The 26,907-nt window shown below is 24.4% G+C and overlaps 1 protein-coding gene and 1 non-coding gene across 2 annotated transcripts; both read left to right on the plus strand.

Moving 5' to 3' along the window:
* The first annotated feature begins 2,997 nt into the window (after positions 1–2,997).
* Positions 2,998–3,999, plus strand: LOC114179463 (transmembrane protein, putative (DUF1218)). Its single transcript, XM_028065812.2, has 3 exons — positions 2,998–3,193; positions 3,299–3,504; positions 3,674–3,999. The coding sequence occupies exons 1-3, from the start codon at positions 3,095–3,097 to the stop codon at positions 3,888–3,890; spliced, it is 522 nt and encodes a 173-aa protein (XP_027921613.1). The 5' UTR covers positions 2,998–3,094; the 3' UTR covers positions 3,891–3,999.
* Positions 4,000–24,915: 20,916 nt separating this feature from the next.
* TRNAT-AGU (transfer RNA threonine (anticodon AGU)) lies at positions 24,916–24,989 on the plus strand. The gene has a single exon. It is a non-coding gene; the product is annotated as a tRNA-Thr (tRNA).
* Positions 24,990–26,907: the final 1,918 nt, after the last annotated feature.

Raw genomic sequence — 26,907 nt, forward strand, 5'->3', positions numbered from 1 at the left:
TGAGAACGTTTTCTTATAATAAGTTTCCTAAATATTTTCATATTTGAATATTGAGAAATGGTTCTCTAATCCAACAATTGAATTTTAATATCATGTTTGAAGATAGATGAAGAAGTAAATTTGTATTATTTTCATCTTTAACTATCTTCCCTTGATCACTTTAAAAAAAATGAATCTATTATTTTATTTTTCATCAATTTACCTATTTTAAAAAAATTAAGACTAAAAAATAATTTATCAAAATCAAATCAAAAATTGAGAAATGTAAGTACTAAAAAAATTATGATAATCAAATCACATATAAAAAATGGTTATGAAAAAACATATATATAAATTTTTTTATAAAAAATAAATATAAAAAAAGATGAAAAAAAACTAAATAACAAATTAATATTTTTCTATTAAGAGAAAAAAAAATTACCTTTTTTAATTTAAAAAAGGAGAGATGATAATTGAAAGTGAAAAGAATAAATTTATCTAACTTTCTATTTCTTTTTTAAATTAAAAAAAATAAAAGAAGAGATGATTAAATATATATAATACTCGAGAAACTTAAGACGAGGAAAAGAAATATTTCAATAAATTTTATTATTTTTTATTATATTTAATTTTTTATTTTATTATTTATTAATGTTAAATATTATATTTTATAAAATTAATTAAAATTTAAAATTTTAAAAATCTTTGTGTGTAGAAAAAAAACCTTGTATTAATGATATTTTTATATTTAAACAACTACGGAAAAAATTGTTTCGATTTACCTGAAACAACTTCGAAAGTAGTCTCAGGTGACAGTCCAAATTTAATTAAAAAAATCAGTTGAAACAGTTTACAATAATTAAATTGAAATTAAAAATATAAAATTGTTAAATGTTTGAATTTCCTTAAAATTTCTTTATTAACACAAATTTGATATGATATAAAACAATAAAAATTACAAATTATATTTTTTAACATATAAGAACAACTATATGCTTCTCCGTAGTAATAATGTTCTATAAAATAAAAAAGACACACCCTCGTATAATACTATTGTTCTTATGATTTTAGATTAGAATTATGCCGGTGTTCCTCAATTCTAATTGTTATAATAGACAATAGTATTATTGGGGTATAATTACTCGTGTAATACCAAATTTGGGGCTAGTGTGTCAAATAGTTACTCGATTTTAAAAAAGTATCAATTACATCCCAATTTTTTAAAAGGTGCTTTAATTAGTCCTTTTCAAACGGAGTTGACTAACGCCGTTAGTCAACGTGCCACGTGTCAGTCTGTGATTTTTTTTTTAATTTTTTGAAAAATAAAATAAAAATGTCACGTGTCAAGTCCTTGTGTGTGACACGTGACACGTGTTAGTGTCACTATCAGATGTCAATGTGTTGATTTTGATTTAATCTTCATATATGTCTTTTTGTTTCAATTTAGTACTTAAGTATGTATATCTGATTTAATTTAGTACCTAAGTATTTTTGTAATCCATTTTTTATAGGATTAAAAATAATTAAGTATAAATAATTTTACAAAATTAAGTACTAATATTTATATTATTCCTCTCAATTTCAGGCCAAATTTATTATTTGTATAAATGTTATACTAATATTTTTTATTAAAAACGACCTTTTAACATATTACTTTATTAATTACTTTTTTATTAAGTACTCATGTTTTGTTATTTTTTTTTTCCAAAATAGAACAATATTGTCTCTTACTAATTTTAAACCAAAATTTCTATTGGTATGAATGTTATACTAATTTTTTTTTATTAAAAATGACTTAATAAAATGACTTTTACCACTAAATTTTAATATAAATATCAAATACTTAATATTTGTAAAACTTTTATACTTAATTACTTTTAATTTTATAAAAATGGATTTTAATTATTAAAAAATATTACGTCAAAATTAAATCAGATACGTAGGTACTAAATTGAAACAAAAAAAAACATATATAGGAACTAAATCGAAATCAGCACAATGACATCTGATAGTGATACTGACACGTGGCATTGCAATGCCATGTGGTACTGCCAATGCCACGTGTCACACACAGGAACTTGACACGTGGCATTTTTATTTATTTTTTCAAAAAATTTAAAAAAAATTAAAAAATATCAAAAAAATCACAGACTGACACGTGGCACGTTGACTAACGGCGTTAGTCAATTATGTCTGAATGAGACCTAATTAAAACACTTTTTCAAAAATTGGAATGTAATTGACATTTTTTTTAAATCAGATACCTATTTAATACACTAACCCCAAATTAAGTACTATAAGAGTAATTATACCAATTATACTTATTATTTGTTGCTAAGGAACACGGAATCTACTCATCGAAGATGAAGAATACACAACTTTGGTCTTTGGTCCTTATACAAGTCAGAAGAATAAAAGCTATATATTTTACAAAATTACATGGATTAAAGACTAAATATTAATTAAGAAAACACCTTAAAGTAAAAAGGTAGTGCAGAATACGTACAGGTTTTGACTAGCATTGCTTTTACAATCTAGGACTATTATAATTGGATAAATTATTTTTTAACAAACTTTGATAATTTTTTTTCAAAAAATTTTCTGTTTTTTTTTTTAAATTATATTAAATCTTTCTTTCATTCAATAAAGTACTACTGCCATGTTGACATTGTAAATAATGTTTCTAAACAAATTTCGTCAAAAAATAATTTTCCTACAAATTATGGGTAAGTGCTGCACTCAATTTCAAAACTATGATATAAATAGAGTTGAAGATAGAGAACTCTCAGAGCATAATATTGCAGCAACATAACCAGAATCAAAAGACATGGATGTCACCTTCCTCTGGTGACTCTGTTTTCCGTGTCCCTCATGGAAGGAATATTGGAAAGGGAAAGAGAAAGAGAAACGAAGAATAAAGTAAACTTGAAGAGGAAAAGCAACTTTCACCCATAGATCACAGCTAATTTCATGCATATATCATAATATGCAACAAACCTTTATTCGTATTCCTCTATTAAATATGACACTGCTCCACTATTAAAGTAAGGAGTTATGAACAAGTTATCTGCAATTAACATCTTAGCCACACTGCATTGCCTTGAATTTTGTGAAAATGGCCCAAAACTATGGCTTCCTTGTCTGCATTCTTGTCTTGGTGTTGGATGTTGTTGCTGGCATACTTGGAATTCAAGCAGAAATAGCTCAAAACAAGGTAAACATGTAGCATATATCATATATCCCAATTCTCAATGTTGGTGAGAGAAGAGAAGTCTTAATTAGCAATGAGCCTTGTTTTCATGTTTTGGGATGGAAACAGGTTAAGGACTTGAAGATGTGGGCACTGGAGTGTAGAGACCCTAGCTATGGAGCCTTCAAGCTAGGAGTTGCTGCTTCCATTCTCTTGGCCTTTGCTCATGCATTTCCTCACTTGCTTGGTGGGTGCATTTGCATGCGCTCAAAAGAAGAATGTCAAAGATCAACAGCCAATAGACAATTAGCAGTTTCTTTTCTCTTGTTATCATGGTACGTCTTTTTCATCTGGTTAGTGCAGCACCAGAAAATCCAGTAGAAAATTTAGACTTATCTTTTTCAACATGACATGTAATATTTTACCACGAGTTCCTTCTTTGATTCATGTTCATACTGGTTCATTGTATCAACTGTTAAGTGACTGAAGTGGTGTTCATTGCAGGATAGTTTTGGCAATTGCTTTCTCCCTGCTGATATTAGGGACCTTAGCCAACTCAAGATCAAGAGAATCGTGTGGAATATCAAATCGTCGTTTTCTATCGATTGGAGGGATTTTGTGTTTCGTACATGGGTTGTTCACCATTATCTATTATGTCTCTGTAACTGCCACGAGGAGGGAAGAAAAGAAACAAGGAAACCCCATTGTTAGCCACCCTTAAACATCATTCTCTTTGTTATACCATCACACCACCCTTATTTCTAAGACCAATTCCTTAGATAAGAATTGTACAACTTAACTTATGATTGTTTAAAATGATTGCATTTACACACTTTTTGTGTTGATTTAGATATGTAAATTTTGATTATAGTATTACATGAATGAGTGGACTTGCATATTTTAAGGAATGAATGCTTAATGACTGCAGCTTGTACTAAACTCCAAAATTGAATCAAGTACGCAATTCAAAAAGAATCAACCCAATTCAATACATGAAAAGTTGCTCTAACTAAAGCTAAATTCATTTGCATCTAAGATAAAATTATACATTGATTATTCAGGTTTCGTCACAAAATGGCTGTGATGATTGGTCTGTTGAAGATTATTCGCAAGCAACAAGCATTTGAGGGTTTATTATCAATTTCTTTGTTTTGAGTTGAGACATTCCAGGTTCCAAGCGTATTTTGATCCAATTAGCATATGAAATAATTAATATTTTATTATTGTATTGCTGGTAATATAATTAGGTTTATTAAATTGAAATAATCGTATAATTGTTTTCATTTATGTAACAATTACATTGAATTATGTTTTGATGGTGATTAATGTTTAGTTCACTTATACTCTGATATATTTTTTGGCATTATTTTTTTATTGGGTTGGACTTCCTATTTTGGGCATCTCAACATTTAAATCCAATTAGCATATTGAATTTTTTTTTATTTAGTTGATGAAAATACAATTTTATTTATTAAATTGAAATAATTGATGAAATTTGTTAATTCAAATAAACTTTTATTGTATATTAAATGGTGAGTTGTTATTTCTATTTTGGATCAAATTCTACAAGTTCGAAATCTATATGTAGGTGTCTCCTATTTGTAATACATTTCAAAGATTTGAAATTACCAAAATAACGTTTGTCCATCTGATAAATAAACAAAATTGACATGCAAAGTACAAATAAAAATCCACTTTTTGTCCTTTAATTTGTTTGGAAAATTCAATTGGACCTGTAATTCTTATTTGGTACAATTAAATTTATTAATTTTTAACAACGATCCAATTAAGTTATTTTCGTTAAATTGTTGTTAACACTGGGTTCGTATATGTCATGTCTCACTTCATAGTATTTTCAATTTTTTTCAATTTTTTTAACTTTTTTGTCATGTGTTAGGCCATTATCATGTCAGGTGACAATGATATGTCACGTGTCCGTACAATTTCACGTGTCACTATCAGTGTCACATAACAGTGTCTTGTATTCAATCTAGTCCCTATATTTAAAATTTTGACTTTAGTCCCAATTTTTTGTTTTATATGGAGCAACATTATCACTATCCAAAATGGGAGCAAATTAATACACTTAAGCTTAAGTACAACTTATATATACATATTAAAATAATTTATTAGAATTTATACATCAAATTACTTCACCTAAATATTCAAAATAATTTTATTTATACATTGTTTATTTCAATAAAAACTCCTCATCTTAAACTTATTATATATTAAGTTAAAACATGTAAATGTATTTTTCACATTAAATTTATAAATAAGCTAACAAAGAAATATACATTTTTAAAATTATTTCAAATATTAAAATTTAGAATTAGAACTGTCATTTATATTTACATTTTTAATATTTAAAAAAAATATAAGTTTAAAATAGAGATTTTTTATTGAAATTAAAATGTGTAAAATAAAATTATTTTCAAAATTTAGGTCGAGTGATTTGACGTATATATTTTTAAAAAATTAATATATATATATATATATATATATATATATTGTAATTAAAATTAGTCACTAATTTGGTCCATTTTGGAAAGGGATAACATTATTTCATTAAAAAAAATAGAACTAAATTGAGTTAAAATTTTAAATACAAATACTAAATTGAATACGAAACATTGTCATGTGACATATGACATGTACGAACATGTCATTAACATCAATCTAACTCAATGAACCTAATTGGATATTTTTTAAATCTAAAGGACTTTATTACACCAAATAAGAATTCCAGATCAAATTCAATTTTCTAAATAAATTAGATAATCAAAAGTGGAAGTAAGCCGAATAAAAACTATTAAATATATAACAATAATTATTTATGTTTCTACTCATTGCTCAAAGTAGGACTTTAAAAAAATACAAAAAAAAAAACAATAACAAAATATTATAATGGTTCTATTAATTAACAATAACTTATGTATTTATGAATCTAAGTGAGTCTAAGTCCCAAAATGTTTAGTATCATATAAAGATAAAGACCCATAAACCCATGTCTTAAGGTTTTGGTTAAGAGTGGTGTCAATCCCTTATGTGTGGGTTAAGCTCATGTCTCATTGATATTGTATCTCTCAATAATCCTCCCTCGACAAATCTAAAAGTGGTACATGTAACTCCTTTTGTCCTCTCCAAATTTTCGTTGATTTATTTGATGAATTTTTTTATAAAAACTTTGCATTTTACTTCCTTGATTACTCCATGAAGAATCACATTTCGGAATCTATGTTTACATACATAATTTGTAAACTCTAACAACAAATCCTCCAAAAATGTTACATTCCTTCTGAGCAAAACAATGCATTGAACATAATAATTGCCAATATAATAAACAAAAATATATGATAAAGAAGAAAAATAGTGGAAAATTCTCACAAGATGACTTGCTTTTGATTGATTCATAACATGTCAATGTTATATTGAAAGTAATGATTGTTGCAAGGCTAGAAAAATGACTATAGAACTTGTCCAGAGTTAGTTGTCTTCATCTTTTGTTGAAGACAATTATGTGAAAAAAACAAAATCCCTGCGTACAGTGGCGTATCTTCAGTCAATATTTTTTGAAGGTGCCAAAATTTTGGTTGAATTATTCTTTTGGTCCATTTTTTCGTCCAAAAATGTCATATTGGTTCTCTAGTTCTTTTAGTCTCGATTTGGTCCCAATCTTCTAAAATTTGATGTAATTTTATCCTTTTTGTTAAATTTCTTGAAGCGAAGCAAGGATTTTTCATCAAAATTGACATTAGGATTTTGTCAATTACATTAAAAAAGAAAATCATTATTCACAACTACAATTTTTATGAAAAAACATTGATCCAATCCAAGAAATTTAACAAAAAAAGACCAAATTGCTTCATTCTTTACAAAATCGGAACCAAACTGGAACTAAAAAAAATTAGAGGACTAACTTGATATTTTTAAATTAAAATAAAAACCAAAAGAATAATCCCAAATTTTTTATATAAACTAGTAAAAATATTGTATTTATTTTTGTATGATAATCAAAAGTAATAAAATTATAATTATTGTTATTATTATAATTATAATTATAAAATTAAATGTAAATAATTTTTATAATTTTATTATAATTAACTTTCATTTATAGTGATTAAATTTAAAAAAATAATTAAATAAAAAGATGGTTAAATTAAATAAATGATCACTTAAAAAATAATATTAAAAAAATAATTATTTTTATTTAAAACATATTCAGAAGGTCAAATTGAAAAATAAATATGGACAATAAAAAAAACTTTTTTTATGTATTGATATATACATTTTTTTTAGAATATTAAATATATTAAAAATATTAATTTTTTTAAAAATATATTTAAAATTATATAATAAATAATATAAATATAAAACAATGGAGGGGGCCATGGCCCCCTATGTCACAACGTAGATCCGCCATTGATTGTACCTATGGTTTGACAATTTGGTTTGGAAGGAAGATGGCTATAGAGAAAGGTTACACTGGAGGACAATTCATTAGTGTATAGGTGATGTAGTAATGAAGATGATGTAGTAGATCGATGGTAGTCAACATGAACATTAGTTAAGTTTAATTGTATGATGACTTTAAAACTTGAATATGTATTTAAAATTCATTTCATTTTGGTTTTATGATCATGGATGACAATACTTTTTACTACATTATATATTAGAGTTTAATTTTATTTAGTATAATTAAATATGAAGCATTTATAAGCAAGTAGAGAATTGAATATAAGCAAGTTGATTAAGCCACTGATTTAGCCTCCAAATTAGTCATTGATTTAGCTATTGATTTACCCTCTAATTTTGCAACCAATTTAGCCACCCATACTGTTTTAATTAAATTAAAAAACGTATTTATTGGTTACTGAATTAGCGACCGAGAACCCTTTCATTACATTAAAATTTGTTCCTATTAGCCACCAAATTAACAATTGATATTTCGGTTGCTAAATTGGTCTCCAATACTTTAAGGTGACCAAATTTATAATGACCAATTAGTGACTATAATATAAGTGGTTATTTAGCCACTAATTTTAAAATTGGTGGCTAACTGTTTTGCGACTATGATTTTTGCCACTATTTATTTTCAGTGGCTAAGGGTGTTAGCCATTGATTTCGCCGGTGACTAAAATGTTTTTTTCTATAGTGCTTGTAATAATCAATTGAAATACTTGTCAAATTTGTCTATCACATATAAAATATGATAAAATCAATAATATTATTGTCATCATTTTCTTAAATAATTTAAAATAAAATAAATAATTCACTTTTTAGTTATAAAATTATCGAAAAAAATAATAATTGAAATTTTAAAGATTTAAAAACATATTTTAAATAATTTGTGACGGTTTACAACTTTTAATAGATGTTAAGTGATAATAAAATATGATATATTTAATATTTTTTTGGAACAATAATAAAAACATTTAATTTTTTTTTTTGTTGCAAACATTTTTTAACAATTGTACTTTTGGTGATTATTTAATTATAAAAAAAATTATTTGTGACAATTTTTAATAATTCAAATATGCAATTTTAACCTTTAGAAAAACAATATTTTTAGTTCCAATTACAACTTAATTTATCAACGGATACATTTAACAAGATTACAAATTTATCTAAGATTCTCTGAGTAAATATCCATTATTTTTCTTGTAACAATGATTGTAAGCCTCGATTAATATAAATAGAATATTTATTAAATTATGTAGTAATGAATATAATTATATATGTAAAATGAATTGAATTATTTAGAAAAATATATTTTTTTGGTAAAATATGTCTTATTATTTTAATCTTTTCTTAATAAATATGTTTTAAGGAGAATATGCTAGCTTTAAACTCGTGATACTTTTTAATCATTCCTTCCTTATTTTTTTATATTTAATTATGGTTAGTTTAACGTTATAAATGTAAAATATTAATCCATTTTTATATTGCATACAATTTTAATATATATTAGACAAAATGCATTTTAGAATTTTGTGTGTTGAGATTACAAATAAGTGGTTATATGATAATTAAGTTGGAGAATGTTAAAGTTAGCAGATAAAGACAACGCAGTGCAGCAAATAAAATTGTATATATATATATATATATATATATATATATATATATATATATATATATATATATATATATATATATATATATATTGTGTGTTCAAGCGCTACTAATAGGTGGTTGCATGGTAATTAAGTTGAGAAATATTAAAATAACATACGAAAAAAATGCAAAGCATAGGTATAATGCAACTAAAGAAAAGAAAGAAAGAAAGAAAGCATGCGCAAAAGGAAAAGAGATAACATATAAGATATAGGTGAAATATATATTATTTATTAGATTGTCGTAATCATTTATTTAATATGAAAGGAAGGAGATGATGGGAGGGAGAGATGAATGGAAGATTAGGGCACAAGTATCCCTTAAGTTAGGGGACACTGTTGGCTGAACCTAGTAGTGGATCAGGACACGAGATGAGAAGGCAAACGACTGAAGGAATTTCTTGCATGAGATGGCGTGCTGCGAGTGCTCCCTCCATGGCGAGTGAGAAAGAAATAGCAATCACAAAATCAAAAATCATCCATTTCTTACACTCACTCCCCAATTCTTCAATTCCAACTTTAACTTTCAATACACTTCACAATCTCTACTCTACGCAACTTCTATCTTCCATTTTATACACATCAAATAATCAAATCAACCACTTCCACATCTTACTATTTATTAATTATTAATATGGTTTGTTACTTGTTTGGCAATCCAACATTAATATTTAATTATGGTTAATTTAACATTATAAATGTAAAATATTAATAACCCATTTTTATATTGATACAATTTTAATATATATTGGACGATTTTATTTTTGGTACGGTGGAATAAATGGATGAAAGAAAATGCATTTTACAATTTTGTGTGTTCAAACAACTAATAGGTGGTTGCATGATAATGAAATTGGAGAAAGCCTCAAAAAATAATTTTTGAATAAAATCATGATAAAAAAATATCTCTTACAAATTTGCTTTAGATCTCTTAAATATTTATGAGTCATACCTACCTGTGAAAGTGCGATGATCAAACATTTAATGACTTGAATGCGAAAAGTTTTCTTAGCATTTAAAGATGAAAATATAGTGGAGAATATGTTTATTTTTATTTTTATTTTTTTTTTTGTGCTAGAATAGTTTTGGTCCATAGAAGATATTTGAGTTGCTTCTCTCTTTTACATTTTTATGTTATATATATATATATATATATATATATATATATATATATATATATATATATATAAAGGAATGATATGCTTAAATTTTGTTTCTCTTTATTTTTTATTTTTTGTTTATGAACAATTTTAGCTTAATCTATTCGTTGTTTATAACTTTTTATTGGTTCTTGATGTGCTTAACTTACAACAAAAGCATACGAGTACTTTTTTTTGTAATTAATATTAATTAAATTATGTAATGTGTATGTTCTATATGCATATAAATAGATGAAATTTTAATTTTGAAAATTATCACTTTTGAAAAATAAGTACTTTATTCTTATCTTAATATCTTATAATATTATTGTTAAATAAATAAATAATATTCTAACAAAAAAATAAATAGTTAAAATGAAGGAGTTAACTACTCCTATACATGCTGAATACAAGAGTGATGATGAAATTGAATGTCTTCCGCCTTCAAAATGCCCTTATATCGTTAAATGTATAGATATCAAGTTTCTTTCTCTTCAAGTGTGTATTTTGACTTATGTCATGCCCTCAATTTATAGACTTTCAAAAACACATAGCTCGTTGGACGAATTAAGCTTGATCGTTAGGCGAGTGATGATTCGTTGGGCGGATATAGCGAAATCTGATTTGGGCCTACAGCTTTGTACTATAATTTTTGTTTTTGTTGTATTTATCTTTTTGATCTTCTTGAACTCCATTTTCACGAATTATCTTTCCATTATTCTGACTTGAACTTGAGTAACCAACTTTGTGAAGGATTGATATTGTTGATAATCCTTGACTAATCAATATTTCACTAATTTTGTGGCTAATCTTTCCAAATTTATAAGATTTCCACTTATTTGCAGAATATAACCAAAACATTTATCTTTCCTACTTTTATTGAGTAAAACCTAAAATATTAAATAAAATCCAATAATAAAACATAAAAATAAATAAAATAAAAACATGATAATATCAATTATTAGACTTCATCTTTTTAATTTTTACCTATTTTTAGGATGGAGTTGAAGATCATTTGGACAAGAAGACCCACAAAAATATTGAAATAAATTCAATTCTTTTGTTAAATAGTAGTTGTAATTTCTTTTAATTTTCGTATTGTATATTACACTAGCTTTTATTATTTTCAGTTATACAATTATAATTTTACATATACATTATGGTATTTTTGCACATTTTCTATTCTAACTATTATGTGTTTTACTTATGTTATCTTTAATTACAAACTTATAAAAATAACAATTGCCCTAATTTTTTAATTATTTCATAATATTGAACAAATAGTCTTTTAATAGTTTATATGACTTCTTATATTTTTATATTGTTAAAAACTATTTGTGGTTTTAAGCATTAATAATTTGTCATAAAATAAAGAATGTATAAAATGTTTTGTCAAAAGAATAGACAATGTCTAAAATGTCTTGTCAAAAAAATAGGAAATGTCTAATGTCTAAAGCTATGAAAAATGTTAATCGATCGAAAAATGTGGTTATTTATTTTAATATTTTATTTATTTAAGTTAGTACTGCCTAGCCAACACTAATTATAAACAAATAAATAAAGTCAGTTTGAACATATGGATACTAACCTCATTTATTTTTAATATTTTTATATTTTTATATATTTTGAATTAGTATGAGTTATTTATATTGAACATGGTAGACTATTTTTAATCTAATGGTCCAAAAATTTAAAGATAAAAAACTCATTTGTTTTTAATATATATATATATATATATATATATATATATATATATATATATATATATATATATATATATATATATATATATATATATATATATAAAAGTTAGTTGTCCACTTATATATTTTGAATATGTATGAGTTCTTTATACTGAATATGGACCGTATATTACTTTTAATCTAATGGTCTAGATTTAAAAATGACAAAACTCATTTATTTTTAATATTTATATTTATTTTAAGTTAGCGTCCACTTATCAATTGTGAATATGTAGAAGTTCTTTATATTGAACATGGATCGTATATTACTTTTAATCTAATGGTCTCGATTTAAAGATGACAAATCTCTTCACCCATTTTTTTTTCCTTGCTTTCTATATAAATTTCATCACACCCATCTTTTTCATTCACATTCATAAATATTGTCACACTCATATCTTTCATCTACACTCCCTCCTCATGCACACTCATCTTTTTCATTCACACACATTCATCTACATTTTTTTTTCCTTATTTTCTTCATTCATATTATTCTCCTCTTTTCCTTTATTCACATTCTTCTCCTTGTCTCTTTTCTTCATACTAATTTCTTCTATCCACATTACATATGTTATATATCTTTTCTATTGTTTAAGTTTATATGTGTTAAATATGAAAGTATTATACGAGAATTTTTTTAATCCATTGTCATTTGCATTAGTAAAGTCAACGTTAAATTAAATAAATTTTAAAATAAAAATACATTAGTGTAGATTAAACCGATACAAAATTACTTTAATATAAATAAATAAATTTAAAATTTAATATAATAATGCTAATGTTAGGTATAGTCGATCTTAAAAGTTGACGTTAGTTAACGAATTAATGTTCATGATCTTAAAAAGTCACATGAAACATTCATACAAATTCAACGTTAACAATTATTTAACAGAGACTTTCACTTGTTAAATGCATACTTTCTCGTAGAGCCATACTTATTTGCAATTATAAAATCGTACTTATATTTATAAATAATTCACCGATACATCCAATCAAGCTTCAATAAACAATCAGATTTTTTGCCAAAGTAAAAGTAAGTTCCGAAATCCATAACATAACTAATTCATATATATATATATATATATATATATATATATATATATATATATATATATATATATATATATATATATATATATATATATATATATATAATCACAGGAAAATTCCTTTAATACAATTAATCAAAAATGAAAATATTAATACTAGCTAGTATTATAGGATAAATAAAAAATAAACAAATCCAAACAATTCTTAAGTGAATTCGGTCTCAAAATTTTCCAGCACCACAAAAAGGTAAAAAATTACAATTAAATGTATAAATTTTGTTTATAAGAATTTAATATATAATAAATGTAGAAAGTTTGAATCTTGAAGATTTTATATATATATATATATATATATATATATATATATATATAATTTACTTTAAAACATTTTGTTTTATATTTCTCTTTCATATATCAAATTATACATGAATTTTTGTCATTGGACAATTTTCTCCCTCTTTTACTGGGCCTTATACATATATATTTGTATTTTGTTTATAGCTTGGATATTTTGAAAACTTGTTAGTTGTTTTAGTGTGAACAAATTACATATACTATTATCATATAAGCAAACAATACAGATAATAGTTTATTAAATAAAATACTGAAATATAAAAAATAATTAGAATTTTTCTAAAGCATTTATTATACAATTATCATTTGTAGATACTTAAAAAATAATATATTTTTTAATTAAACTAGTGATTATCTCTTTAAATACAATAAAAATATGTAACTTTTATACTATATACACCATCAATTAAAATATATTTATAATAAAATTTAAAATTTTAATAATAATATAGAAAATAAATTATAATTTTTTTATTAATATAATTAATATAACTCAAATCTTTTTATTATTCTAAATTCTATGAAAAATATAAAGAAAAAATATCACGCACGTTTTTTTCTTGTAATTAGGTCTGATAATAAATTATATGTACTATAATATTGCAATTAAAAAAAGTTATTGGTTATTAGTGTGGTGACTTCCCGGTTACCACGGCAAGTTGCACCACCATACATTTTTTAACAAAACAATATCTTACTTTTTGAATTTTTTGAATGTACTTAGAAATCAAATTTGGATATATATATATATATATATATATATATATATATATATTTTTTTTTTTTTTTTGACGGAGTGTTGTGGGAGCAAGGTCATGGTCTCCAAAAATTTTGATTTTTTTTTATATTATAGATATTTTAAATTTTTTTATATTGTATATATTAAAAAATATATTGTAAATTAATGATAGTTAAATCAAATATTTTATTTTTCTACAAACATAATAATTAATGTTAATAAATAATAAAATATAAAATTAAACATAATAAAAAAATTATCAAGATATTTTTTATTTTTTTATTTATAATAGTTTGAGTTTCTCACATATTGTTCTCATATTTTATTCTCACATATTTTCTTTTATTTTTTAAGAGAAAAATATCTATTATTTTCATATTATTTCTCCTCTTTCCTCTTCCTTTCTCATGGAAAAAAAATAAGGTAATTATTTGGTTTAAATTGATAGTAAAATATTAGTTTAATAATTTATTTAATGAGCCTCTTTAATATTAATTTTTTATTTTTTTAATATAGAAAAAAAATATTGTACTGTGTGCTTTTTTATAACCGAATTTTAATTATGTTTCCATTACATATCTTGAGTTTCTCACAAATTGTTCTTATATCTCATTTTCACCTGTTTTCTTTTGTTTTTTAATAGTAAAAGATATATTATTTTTACTCTTAGTTCTCTTTAGTTATCTTACATTCTAGAAGAAATAAAGAAGAATGTAATTCTCTTTTGTCTCACTTGATAGTAAAATATTAATTTAATCATTTATTTAATGAGTCTCTTGTATATTAATTTTTTATTTTATAAACATAGAAGAAAAAAATATTGTATTGTGTATTTTTTATAACTGGATTTTAAGTGTAGTTTGATTATAATTGAATTTTTTTTTTACAATCTTTAGATATGTGTGATTTATTTTTTAGTTATCGTTATACTAAATTATATATTCATTTTTATTTTATTAGTGACAATAATTAAATATATAAATTTTGGATGTATTATTTTGGCTCTTCGACAATATTTGTTAAGATCCGCCAATATATATATATATATATATATATATATATATATATATATATATATATATATTGAATGTGTGTAATATAATATTATACATATAAGTGATGCTATTAATATAATGGAAAATGATTAAATGACTACTGCATGCGAAAACTTAACTTCCACATTATGTAATGCACCAAATACATGGTAGTATAACGAGAATAGATACAAAAAGCTTGAGACTTGTATACTAAAAAAACTAGGATGGTCGGGAACTTCCTGGACTGATAGGAAGAGAGGGGACATGTTGCATATCTCGCATAAACCAAGAAAGGTCGGCTACTCCACGGTAGAACTAGCCAATCCTTTGAAACCGCCAACTAAAGCCTAAAAGTTGATCACATGGATATCGCACCAAGAACATACTCCCACACAATTGGTTGACGATAAGTAAGCGAACATTATAGACATGACGGTAGGCCGACATGTTTACGAATCTCCTCTAAAAAAGATTAAGCTAATTACAAAGTATTTGTGGTGGTAGGCCCAATATCCGATTTGATACATGGGTTGAACGATCAAGCCTTACGCTTCTTAAAGCTAAGACTTTGGGACTGTGTGGTGGTAGGCCCAATATCCGATCTAATTACTGATAGGCCTAATGGTCGATCTGGTCACTAACATGTCCAATGACTGATTGGATCGTTGAGAGGATATAAAGACCGTAACATCCGGGAAGAGGACTTTTAAGACTATTTATGGCTAGTAAAGGCAGGAGACGTTAGACAACCAATGGGACACATGGTAAAGACTATGATGAGGCAGTTTCAGGAAAAAGAGTGGTTAAAGAGGGGAAACGAGGGAAAGAAGTGGACAGATTAACTGAATGCTTCTGGTTGAGTAGTCCTAATTACTGTTTAGCTAAAATGGTATCTAAAAGAAATTGGGCTTGCATCATAAGCCTAATTAGTCCCGATCAAAGATCCAAAGCTTGGACCCACAAAGAGTAAGTAAAATAATCATAAATAAACTAAATTTCTATAAATACAAGTGGACCTAGATAATTAAAGGTACACAATTCATTAATTTTCTAATTAATATTTGACTTTTGGAGGACTCTGCTAACTTGATTGTCCAAGTCCCTTTTTAGAGGTACAACCTTATTTTGTGGCCCTCACAGAAAGCGGATGATGAACATTTAATAGACGAGCAAGATCAGAGTTGGAAATTCATTCCAGAAGTATGAAAATTGTGGTAAAATATTATTTGGTCTCATAATAATCTTATATTGCTCCTGCAGGAACATAAAATATTTATTTAATGTAAGAGGAATGTTTTAATTGATGTTTTGTGGTATCTACTCTAACTCCACCTTCACCTCTTTTACCTCCTCCACCTCCTTCTTGTTATTGCTTTATCAAGAAAAAATTTATCAACTTTAAATAATAAGTTTGAGCTCTATAGAAATATGATTAGTAAATTAATGAGTTAATTTATTATTGATTTAGTAACGAACCTACAAGAAGTCACACACTAACATTATTATGATATTTGTTGGATGAAAAATATATAATTGATTAAATTAAATAATTTAATTTTATACATTTGTTGTAAGTGAAATATTATTAAATCTTTTGTTAGTAAAAAAAATATAATTAATTTAGAATTTGAGAATATGTAAAATTGATTGAGTAAAACTAAATCAATTAAAAATATGACTTAATAAAAATATATTTGTTACTAAAATAAGAAACTTGGAAGAGAAAAGTAACCCAGATGATTTTTATTGGATAAGAAAAATAAAATATTAAAAAAATTCCAAAATTATAAACATGAAAACAGTTATATAAGAAAACATTCTCCAATTTATATGAAAAAATGAAATTGAAAAAAGTCTTATTTAAAATAAAGTTTGTATCAAATATAACTTAAAAATTATAAATTTTGAACGTATTATTAAACTTTTTCAAAATTATTGGTCAAGATTCTTGGTAGTCAGTTCCGATTGATACACATATAAAACCTTCGTACATTTGAAGAAAAAATTCTTGGAACCATCACTATCGATTAGGATATTTTCCTTAAACATTTTTTTCGTCTTATTATCTAGTATGCGTGATTTATCACAAATATAGATCCATATTTTCTGCGATGCGTTTCAAAAAAGTGTAATTTTTAACCTTCAAATTTTGTATTGTATAAACTTCTAAACTAGTTCGGTCTTGACCATTAAATGATCTATTTAATTTTCTATAATTCACAGATTAAACTTAATTTCAATATTTAATTTTATATAATATAATTAGAGTTTATTTTTGACACGATGCTTCTCTTCCTCATGCATGCATATTATATAACTCTTCTTTTATAAATAAAGAATATAAAACAACCCAAACCTTTCTTAATTACCTGTAATATTTTTCTGCCTCTGTTATTAAAGTGAGAAATTGTGATAGTTAGAGTCTGAGATTTGTAACTAAGAGCACACAGACAAAGAGCACATGGGAAGGAAGCGGAAATATACTTACGAGACATTCATTATGCATATGATGGGTTTCAATGCCCCATTTTCTGTCAATTCAATCTTATATTTTTATTTTCATTGAAGTCGTAGATATAATTTAGAAAATTATTATATTTATAATTAGGATTTATTATAATTTGAAAAAATATCATAATAAAAAATACATGTTGTGATAGCACATGTAAATTAATTTATAGTTGTTTTATATGATGGACTCATTATAGAAAACTACTCTAGAATTTTAAAATTCACGATTTTAACATATTCACCTCCATAAATCATAATAGTATATTAACTTTGATTTATGAGAGATCAAAAGAGAATGTATTCTTCAATCTTTGTTATTCAATCTCTTTTTCCAATTTATTTCTTTGTCTTTCTTTCTACTCTCACACTCTCTTTATTTATGATTTATTGTGAGAAAACCTTATAACCAGAAATAAAATATTAATCTCCTTTTATAAAATGACGCCTATCAGATTGGATTGAGCTTTATTTTATCTTTATTTTTTTTAACCAATCATAATATTTTCAAAGAGTCATATAATAGAATTAATTCGTCAATTAATTCTAATAGTAATAGTTATTGTGTTGATTTTCTTATCATTTAGTACTCTATGTTTTCTTATATGTAGATTTGAGATTTCTTGGGTGCCTCCTTTTGGTTGGGCCACTACAACATGGTTAATGTTATAGACCAGATTAATCAGTGGTTGGGTGGAATATAAAAATCAGCTACTAAGTGTTCTTAAAATTAGCAAGGTTAGTGCCTAGATGAGTAGTGACGAATCTTCAGTCAATATGTTGGAGATGTCCAAGTTTTGGTTGAATTACTCTTTTAGTTTATGTTTTTTGTCTAAAAATATCAAGTTGGTCGTCTAAAAATATCAAGTTGGCTGTCTAATGTTTTTTAGTCTCAAATTGGTTTTGATTTTTTAAAAACTGATGTAATTTGATATTTTTTGTTAAATTTTTTAAAGCGGAGCAAAAACTTCTCACCAAAATTTATACTAGGATTATGTTAATTATACCAACAAAATAAATCATCCTTATTTACAACTTCAATTTTGATGAAAAAATATTGGTCCAATTCAAAAAATTTAATGAAAAAATGACAAAATTGCATAATTTTTTTCCAAAATCGAGATCAAATTGAGATTAAAAAAAATTTGAGGACCAACTTATTATTTTTGAATGAAAAGAAGAACCAAAAGAGTAATTCCAAAAATTTTATATAAACTAATAAAAAATTATATTTACTTTTTTTATGATAATAAAAAATAATAAAATTATAATTATTTTTATCATTATAATTATAAAATTAAATATAAAATAATTTTTATCTTATCATAATTAATTTTCATTAATAATGTTTAAGTTTGAAAAATAATTAAATAAAAAAATATTAAATTAAATAAATAATCACTTAAAAAATAATATAAATAAAATAAGTTTTTTATTTAAAAAATATTTAAAAATTAAAATTGAAAAATAAATGTGAAAAAAAAACTATTCCTCCTCTATAAATATATAAAAGTTTATTAGAATATAAATATATAATATATTAAAATTTTAAGTTTTTAAAAAATATATATATGAAATTATATAAATATAAGAAAAAATTTGGGGACATGACTCCCATCTCTCCACACTAAGGATCACTTTCAAGTTTATAGAAAGCTTTAAAGTGGGCCTAACTTTCAGTGGGCATTTGCTAGTCTATGTCCTTGTTGGGCCAACAACATGAACGCTTCTCCCTCCACCTTCAAACACTTCTTTTGCACTTTCAAAAAATTTACAAATTTTCATTTTGTCCTTCAGATAAAAATAACTACATTTTTTCCTTTTTAACTAATACACTCTCAAATTTATTTTTCAAGATCTGGTACCTTGTTTTGTTTTATGATGTCCACGATTTGTTACTTTATTTTTCCTTTTGTTTGTTACATATGTTGACATTCAAGAACATGTTTTATATATATATATATATATATATATATATATATATATATATATATATATATATATATAAATGTTGATATATGATATTTAGTTTTGTTCTATGACGACATCCAGAACTTTATTTTTCTTTTTTTCGTTTCAGATATCGACATTTGGTAAATATATATTAAATTATATTAAAATGATTTTTTCAATTAAAATTTAAGAAATAATTTATTTAGGATAATTATTTTTTAAATATTTATTTAAAATAATATAAAATAAAATACATTTTATTTTTTAAAATTTAAACTTAATAAAATTTTAAAAATAATTATTAAATAATTTAATAATTAAAATTTTTCATATAATTTAATATATGCTAACCGGACATGAGATCCAGTTAAAAGAATTTTAATTTTTTTATATTTTAAAGTAATAAATATTAACATAATAATTTTCTAAAAACTTATATAAATTAATATAACATAAAATATATTTCATTTTGTTTAAATTTTAATTTAATGAATATTTACAGTAAATTTAATAAATATTTAAATTAAAATAAATTAAAAAATTTAAGATATTTTAATCGGATGTAACATTTTTTTTAAATTGAAAGAAATAAATATTAATATAATTATTTTAAAAAAATTATATAAATAAATATAAAGTAATGTAGATTTTGTTTGTTTAAATTTTAATTTAATAAAAATTATTAAATATTTAAATTATCATAAATTAAAAATTTTAAGATAATCTTCCTTATCTTAACTATATGTAGAAATCTGGTTAACATTATTTTATAATGTATTTTTTTAAGTTTAAAGTAATAAATATTAACATAAGAAGTTTTTTTAAAATTTATATAAATTAATATAAAATAAAATAAAATTTATTTTGTTTAAATTTTAATTTAATGAATATTTACAGTAAATTTAATAATATTTAAATATATATAAATTAAAAATTTAACATATGTTAATCGGATGTGAATGTAAAAATTCGATTAACACTTTTTTATAAAATGTTTCTTTATTAAATTAAAATTAATATAATAATTTTATAAAATATTTATAAAAATTAATATACAATAAAGTATAATTTATTTGTTTATATGTTAATTTAATAAAAATTAATAAATACTTAAGTTTACATGATGTAAAAAATTTAAGAAAATTTTACATATGTTAATCGGAGGTGGAAATCTGGTTAACATTCTTCTAAAAGATAATTTTTTAAGTTTAAAGTAATAAATACTAATATAATAATATTTTAAAAATTATATATAATAATGTAACATAAAATGTATTTTGTTTTGTTTAAATTTTAATTTAATAAATATTTAAAGAAAATATAAAAAATATTTGAATTAATATAAATTAAAAATTTTATAAAATTTTATAAAATTTAGCATACGTTAATCGGGATATGGAAATACGTTTAATATTTTTGTTAAATGTTTTCTACTGATATGAAAATCGGATGTCGACAATCGTGAAAAAGAAAAATGACAACAGATATTGAAATAAAACTTATTCTGGATGTCAACATTCATAACAGAAAAAAAAAATGAATTATCAAATGTTGATATTTGAGAATAAAATCAAAATCGAATATTGACATCTATAAATGAAAAAAAAAAAGTAACACTGAAGGTCAATATCCGTAAGGGATAAAAAATTTTAAAAAATAAAGTATTGAATATTAACAAAACAAGATATCAGGTGTCAACATCCAGAGAAGAAAAAAAACTTGGAAGTAAAGTTAAAGAGAATAAATAATGTTGTTATTTTTAACTAAGAGATAAAATGGGAATTTAAAAGATTTTTAGAAATAAAAAAAAAATGTTTGGAGGTGCAAGGAAACGCCCTAACGAACATTTATTTTAACTTTATTGTCAACCAAAAGCAATTGTGGTCGAATCTACATAACCAAAAGTCTCAAAAATAAATTTTAAAAAATTAATATAACAACAAATACCATTAAGAAAGAACAGTTAGAATGGTAAAAAGGAATTTTGCATAAGTGGTTAGTAAAGTGAAGAACAAGATATGTTAAAGAATTCTGGAAGACATTTCCAAAAAAATACCATTGGCCATATATTAAAGAAAGTCAAACTATATTTTTATAAGGGGCTATTAAAGTGGACAATGAAAGATGATAACAAATTTTGGAAAACATTAGAAAAATATTATTAGTTAAATATATTTAACAAATGACACATACAACAATAAGACCGGCCCAATTCAAGACTTAATTGATTCATGATGCAAGGAAGGCTTAAAAAAGTCACGCATATCACACTTCCAAAATCATTTACGCATGTCGACTTCCGATGAATAATACATCTAGAAGTCAAAATATATAATCGAAGTTGATTTTCAGAAGTCAAAATATATTACCGGACATCGACTTTCGAAAGTCAAAATATATAACCAGAAGTCAAAATATATTACCGAAAATCAACTTTCAAAAATTAAAATATATTACTGGAAGTTGACTTCCGGAAGTCAAAATATATTACCAAAAATCCACTTCCGGAAGTCAAAATATATTATCGGAAGTCGACTTCTGAAAATCAAAATATATTACCGAAAGTTGACTTCCAGAAGTTAAAATATGTTACTAGTTCCGAAAGTCAGTATATATATATTCTTCACTTTTTTTTAATTTTTGTAAATATTTTGTTAAAAAGTTCATGTTTTTTAATTTAATTTATTTGAAAATACTACATTTTAATATATTATATAAAAAATAAATTAAACACACACACACACACACATATATATATATATATATATATATATATATATATATATATATATATATATTAATATTTTATTTCTAAAATACATATTAAACAAAATAAAAAATAAAAATATAAACAAGTTTAAAAAAAGTTAAAAAAAAAGTATAAAAGAAAAAATAAAAAACAAATTAAAAAATAAAATAAAATAATAATAATGTATATATATACAAACGGATTTTTTCAATTTATTTTATTTGAAAATGTAATATTTTAATATTTTAAATAAATAAATAAATATATATATATATATATATATATATATATATATATATATTAATTATTTATTTATAAAATATATATTAAAAAAATTAATAAAACATAAAATAATAAACTAAAAAATAATTAAAATTTTAAAGAAATTAAACATTAAATAAAATTAAATAAAAACAAAATAAAAATTTCATTTTTCGTTTTTTTATTTAAAGTTTAATAATGTTTTAGTTTTATTTATTTTTATTTTTATATTTATTTTTCAGTACATTAAATAAAAATAAAATTATACATACAAATATTAATATTTTATTTTAATTTTCAAATATATATTAAGAAATATGAAAACATAAAAAATAAATAAAATAATAAACTAAATAAAAACATTTAAAATTTAGAAAACATAAACTTTAAATAAAATTAAAAATAGTTAAAACAGAATTAATATTTTTTAATATAAAGTTTAAGTATTTTTAATTTAATTTATTTCTTAAGTATTTTTAATATATATTTTGACTTCTGGTAATATATTTTGACTTCCAGAAATTGACTTCTGATAATATATGTTGACTTCCGAAAATAATTTTGGGAATATGATCTCTGTGACTTTACTTAAATGATCAAATGATATTTTTGGGATTTAAAAATATTTTGACGATATAGAAGAAATTTTGAAGGTGCAGGAAGAAAGAGCTTATATTTTTACAATTAAAAATCCCATCTTTTTAGTGTTCCCACCCACTTTTACTCATTAAACCAAAAGTCCAATTTTTATCCACTTTATGACACCCCTATTTTTTTCTATGTACACTTTCTAGGACCCCACACAAAAAATCATCTCCTCTTGGTCACTGCCCTGTGGCATTCCTTTCCTGTCTCTCACAACCAATTTTGATTCCCCTAACATAAGAAGATCACCACATCACACCATCAATTATTGAGCCTGGATTTTCAAAGAGGGGCAGGCCAGCCCGACCTACATTTTGTGGGCCAAGTGTTGGGCAAGTTGAAACAGGTCAGGTTGAGCCATTGCCACTCCTATAAATAACAAAGTGTTACAAGGGAGGTTAAAATATTTCACCTTTCATAGCTCTATAAACAATCTAATATAGAGAGAAATATTGGTAACTTAAATACAAATTATCTTAGAGGAGGTGAATAAATTTGGCCGCTTTGTATGTGAGAAAACATTTAAAATTATAAAAAACTCTGGATCTACAACAAAACCTAGGAACGAATCTTAAATATATAGTAATAATAAGATAGTAAATAATAACGATGATCATTTAAAAAACATGGGCATAATTTAGTTGTATAAATAATAATTAAATAATTGCATGATAATAAATAAAATAAATAAATTATGTAAATAATAGTTAACTTTAACATTAAGAAAAAAGTAAAGCTTTCATAGCTCAATTGGTTAGAGCACCCGTTTAATAAGCGGGAGATCTTGATTTCAAATCTCAATATTCAATGAAAGCATTATCAAGTACTTTTGTAGAAACAACTAAGGATGGAAAAGTAGGACGGCTATTAAATTTTACCAATTTGAATGTAGGACATTGGAACTTTCTTTATCACAAGAGCCAACCTAAGCCACATTTTGCTGGCCACCTAAGTGGTGGGACCAACCGACATTGCTACGCCCTAAGCAACAAAGTGTTTTATAAGAGGTGAAAATATATCACCTTCCATAACTTTTTAAATAATCTAATATTGAAAGATATCTTGGTAACCTTGGCAACTAAGGTGTTTTAAAGGAGGTGAACAAATTTGGCCAACAAAGTGTTTTATGAGAGGTGAAAATATATCACCTTTCATAACTTTTCGAATAATCTAATATTGAAAGACATCTTGGTAACCTCGGTAACTAATACAAGGTGTCTTAAAGGAGGTGAACAAATTTGATCACTTTGCAGATAATGAAAGCATTTTAAATTATAGAAACCTTTGAATCTACAATAAAACCTAGGACACAAATCTTAAATATATAGTAATAATAAGATAATAAATAATAACGGTAATCATTTAAAAAACAAGGATATGATTTAGTATTATAAATAATAATTAAATAAAGAAATAGTGTAAATAATGGTTAACTTTAGCATTATGAAAAAAGTAAAGCTTTCATAGCTCAGTTGGTTAGAGCACCCGTTTAGTAAGCGGGAGGTCTTGAGTTCAAATCTCAATGAAAGCAACATTATTATTTTTTTTAAACAAAACTATGTCCATCCAAATTATTATATATGTGAAAAATATCGAAGTTATGTATCTCTCAATGTGCTAATCAATTATCAATTTTTCATTTAGCTTCCAAAAGTTTGTCGTTAATTTTTTTAATGTGTTAAATTTCATGAATTTGTAGGACATTGAAACTTTTATCACAAGAAATTAATAAAACAAAAAATGGGCTGACATGCAGGTCTACGCGAAAGGACTTATGTGGGGCAGGCCAAACTATTGAGCCCAAATTTTCAAAGAGGGGCGAGCCAAACCCAAGCCACATTTTGTGGGCCAAGTGCCTAACGGGCCTAAATGACAGGACCAACCCACATTGCTAACCCCTATAAGCAACAAAGTGTTTGATGAGAGGTGAAAATATATCACCTTTCATGACTTTTCAAATAATATAATATTGAAAGAAATCTTGGTAACTGGAATACAAGGTGTCTTAGAGGAGGTGAACAAATTTGATCACTCTGTAGATATGTTAAGACTTTGGCAACTGTACCAAGTCGTGCAAGTAATAAAAATGGTAAGTCCAAGTATAATTTTCCCATGGGAATTGCGTTTGTTTAGTTAACTATGCGTACTTACTAATTTAGGCAATGAATGTAAACATAGATTGATTCGAAACAAGTGAAAACATAGATATTTCTAAACTTGAAAGTGATAAAATAATCAGGGCAAAAACTCATTGGGGTTGGAATTCATGACCAAAACTCTAAGCAATCATCTCATAATATATATCTCTAATCTACTCAAGCATTGACATCAAAGGTATTCAAGCCCTAATCCCTTAGGGGCAAGTTTTGAACTTTTACGGGAAAAATACTAATCCCTTAGATATTTAAACATAAAAGACGCATTGAAAATGATGTCTAGAATGACCAAGAGCTTTGGTCTATGTCTAGAACCAAACCTCTAGGTTGTTCTATCCATGTCAAGGGTTCCAAAACACTTTCCAATGATTAGATACCACAAAACGCATAGATATTCCGTCATGCACGTAAATAATGTAGATAAAACACAAAAGCAATGAAAGAGATTCTATTGCATAGATGAGACTACAATGAGTTTAGGTACATTACATATATCCCCAATGAAATGGATTTTAGCTACTCCTATACATCTAGAGCATAAATGGAGTTGAAATGGTGGAATTGAGGAAGAGAGATGAATCCTTTGAGCCCCATAAGTGTCTCACCCTCTATCTTGAGTTCCAACCGCGTTCCCCCAACCAAAACTATGTTTTCTTCGAGTCTCGACACTTTTAATGTTTATGCAAAAAGTGATTACATGGGATTAACAAAAAACACATGAATAAAAGACAATCAAGAGGTTCTAATAAGTGTAAATAATAGTTAATTATCACACTTATCAAGGTAACAAAAGCATTTAAAATTATAGAAACCTTTGGATCTATAATAAAACCAAGGACACAAATCTTAAATATATAGTAATAATAAGATAATAAATAATAACGATAATCATTTAAAAAAGAAGGACGTAATTTTTTACTATAAATAATAATTAAATAATTATACAATAATAAATTAAATAAAGAAATATTTTGTAAATAATAATTAACTTTAACATTATGAATGAAGCAAAGTTTTCATAGCTCAGTTGGTTAGAGCACTCGTTTAGTAAGCGAGAGGTCTTACTTACCTTATAGTTTAGGTGCTTTATCTATTTTTGTTTTTATTGCTTGTTGCTTTGTCTAGTTTAATAATACCGCTTATCCTAGTGAGTTTTATGGGCCTACTAGTCCAGAAGCTTCTCAAGCTCAAGCATTTACTTTTCTAGTTAGAGACCAACGTGTTGGGGCTAATGTAGGATCTGCTCAAGGACCTATAGGCTTAGGTAAATATGAAATGCGTTCCTCGACTAGA

This window comes from Vigna unguiculata, chromosome 3 (assembly GCF_037176805.1).
Source record: "Vigna unguiculata cultivar grain cowpea cultivar isolate G323 ecotype 2 chromosome 3, ASM3717680v1, whole genome shotgun sequence".
Taxonomy (NCBI): domain Eukaryota; kingdom Viridiplantae; phylum Streptophyta; class Magnoliopsida; order Fabales; family Fabaceae; genus Vigna; species Vigna unguiculata.

Excerpts from the sequence above, each read along its gene's own strand:
- LOC114179463 (XM_028065812.2), top strand. The coding sequence starts at position 3,095 with ATGGCCCAAAACTATGGCTTCCTTGTCTGCATTCTTGTCTTGGTGTTG. Across the intron at positions 3,194-3,298 it reads CAGAAATAGCTCAAAACAAG|GTTAAGGACTTGAAGATGTG; the intron begins GTAAACATGTAG and ends GGATGGAAACAG. Across the intron at positions 3,505-3,673 it reads TCTTTTCTCTTGTTATCATG|GATAGTTTTGGCAATTGCTT; the intron begins GTACGTCTTTTT and ends TGTTCATTGCAG.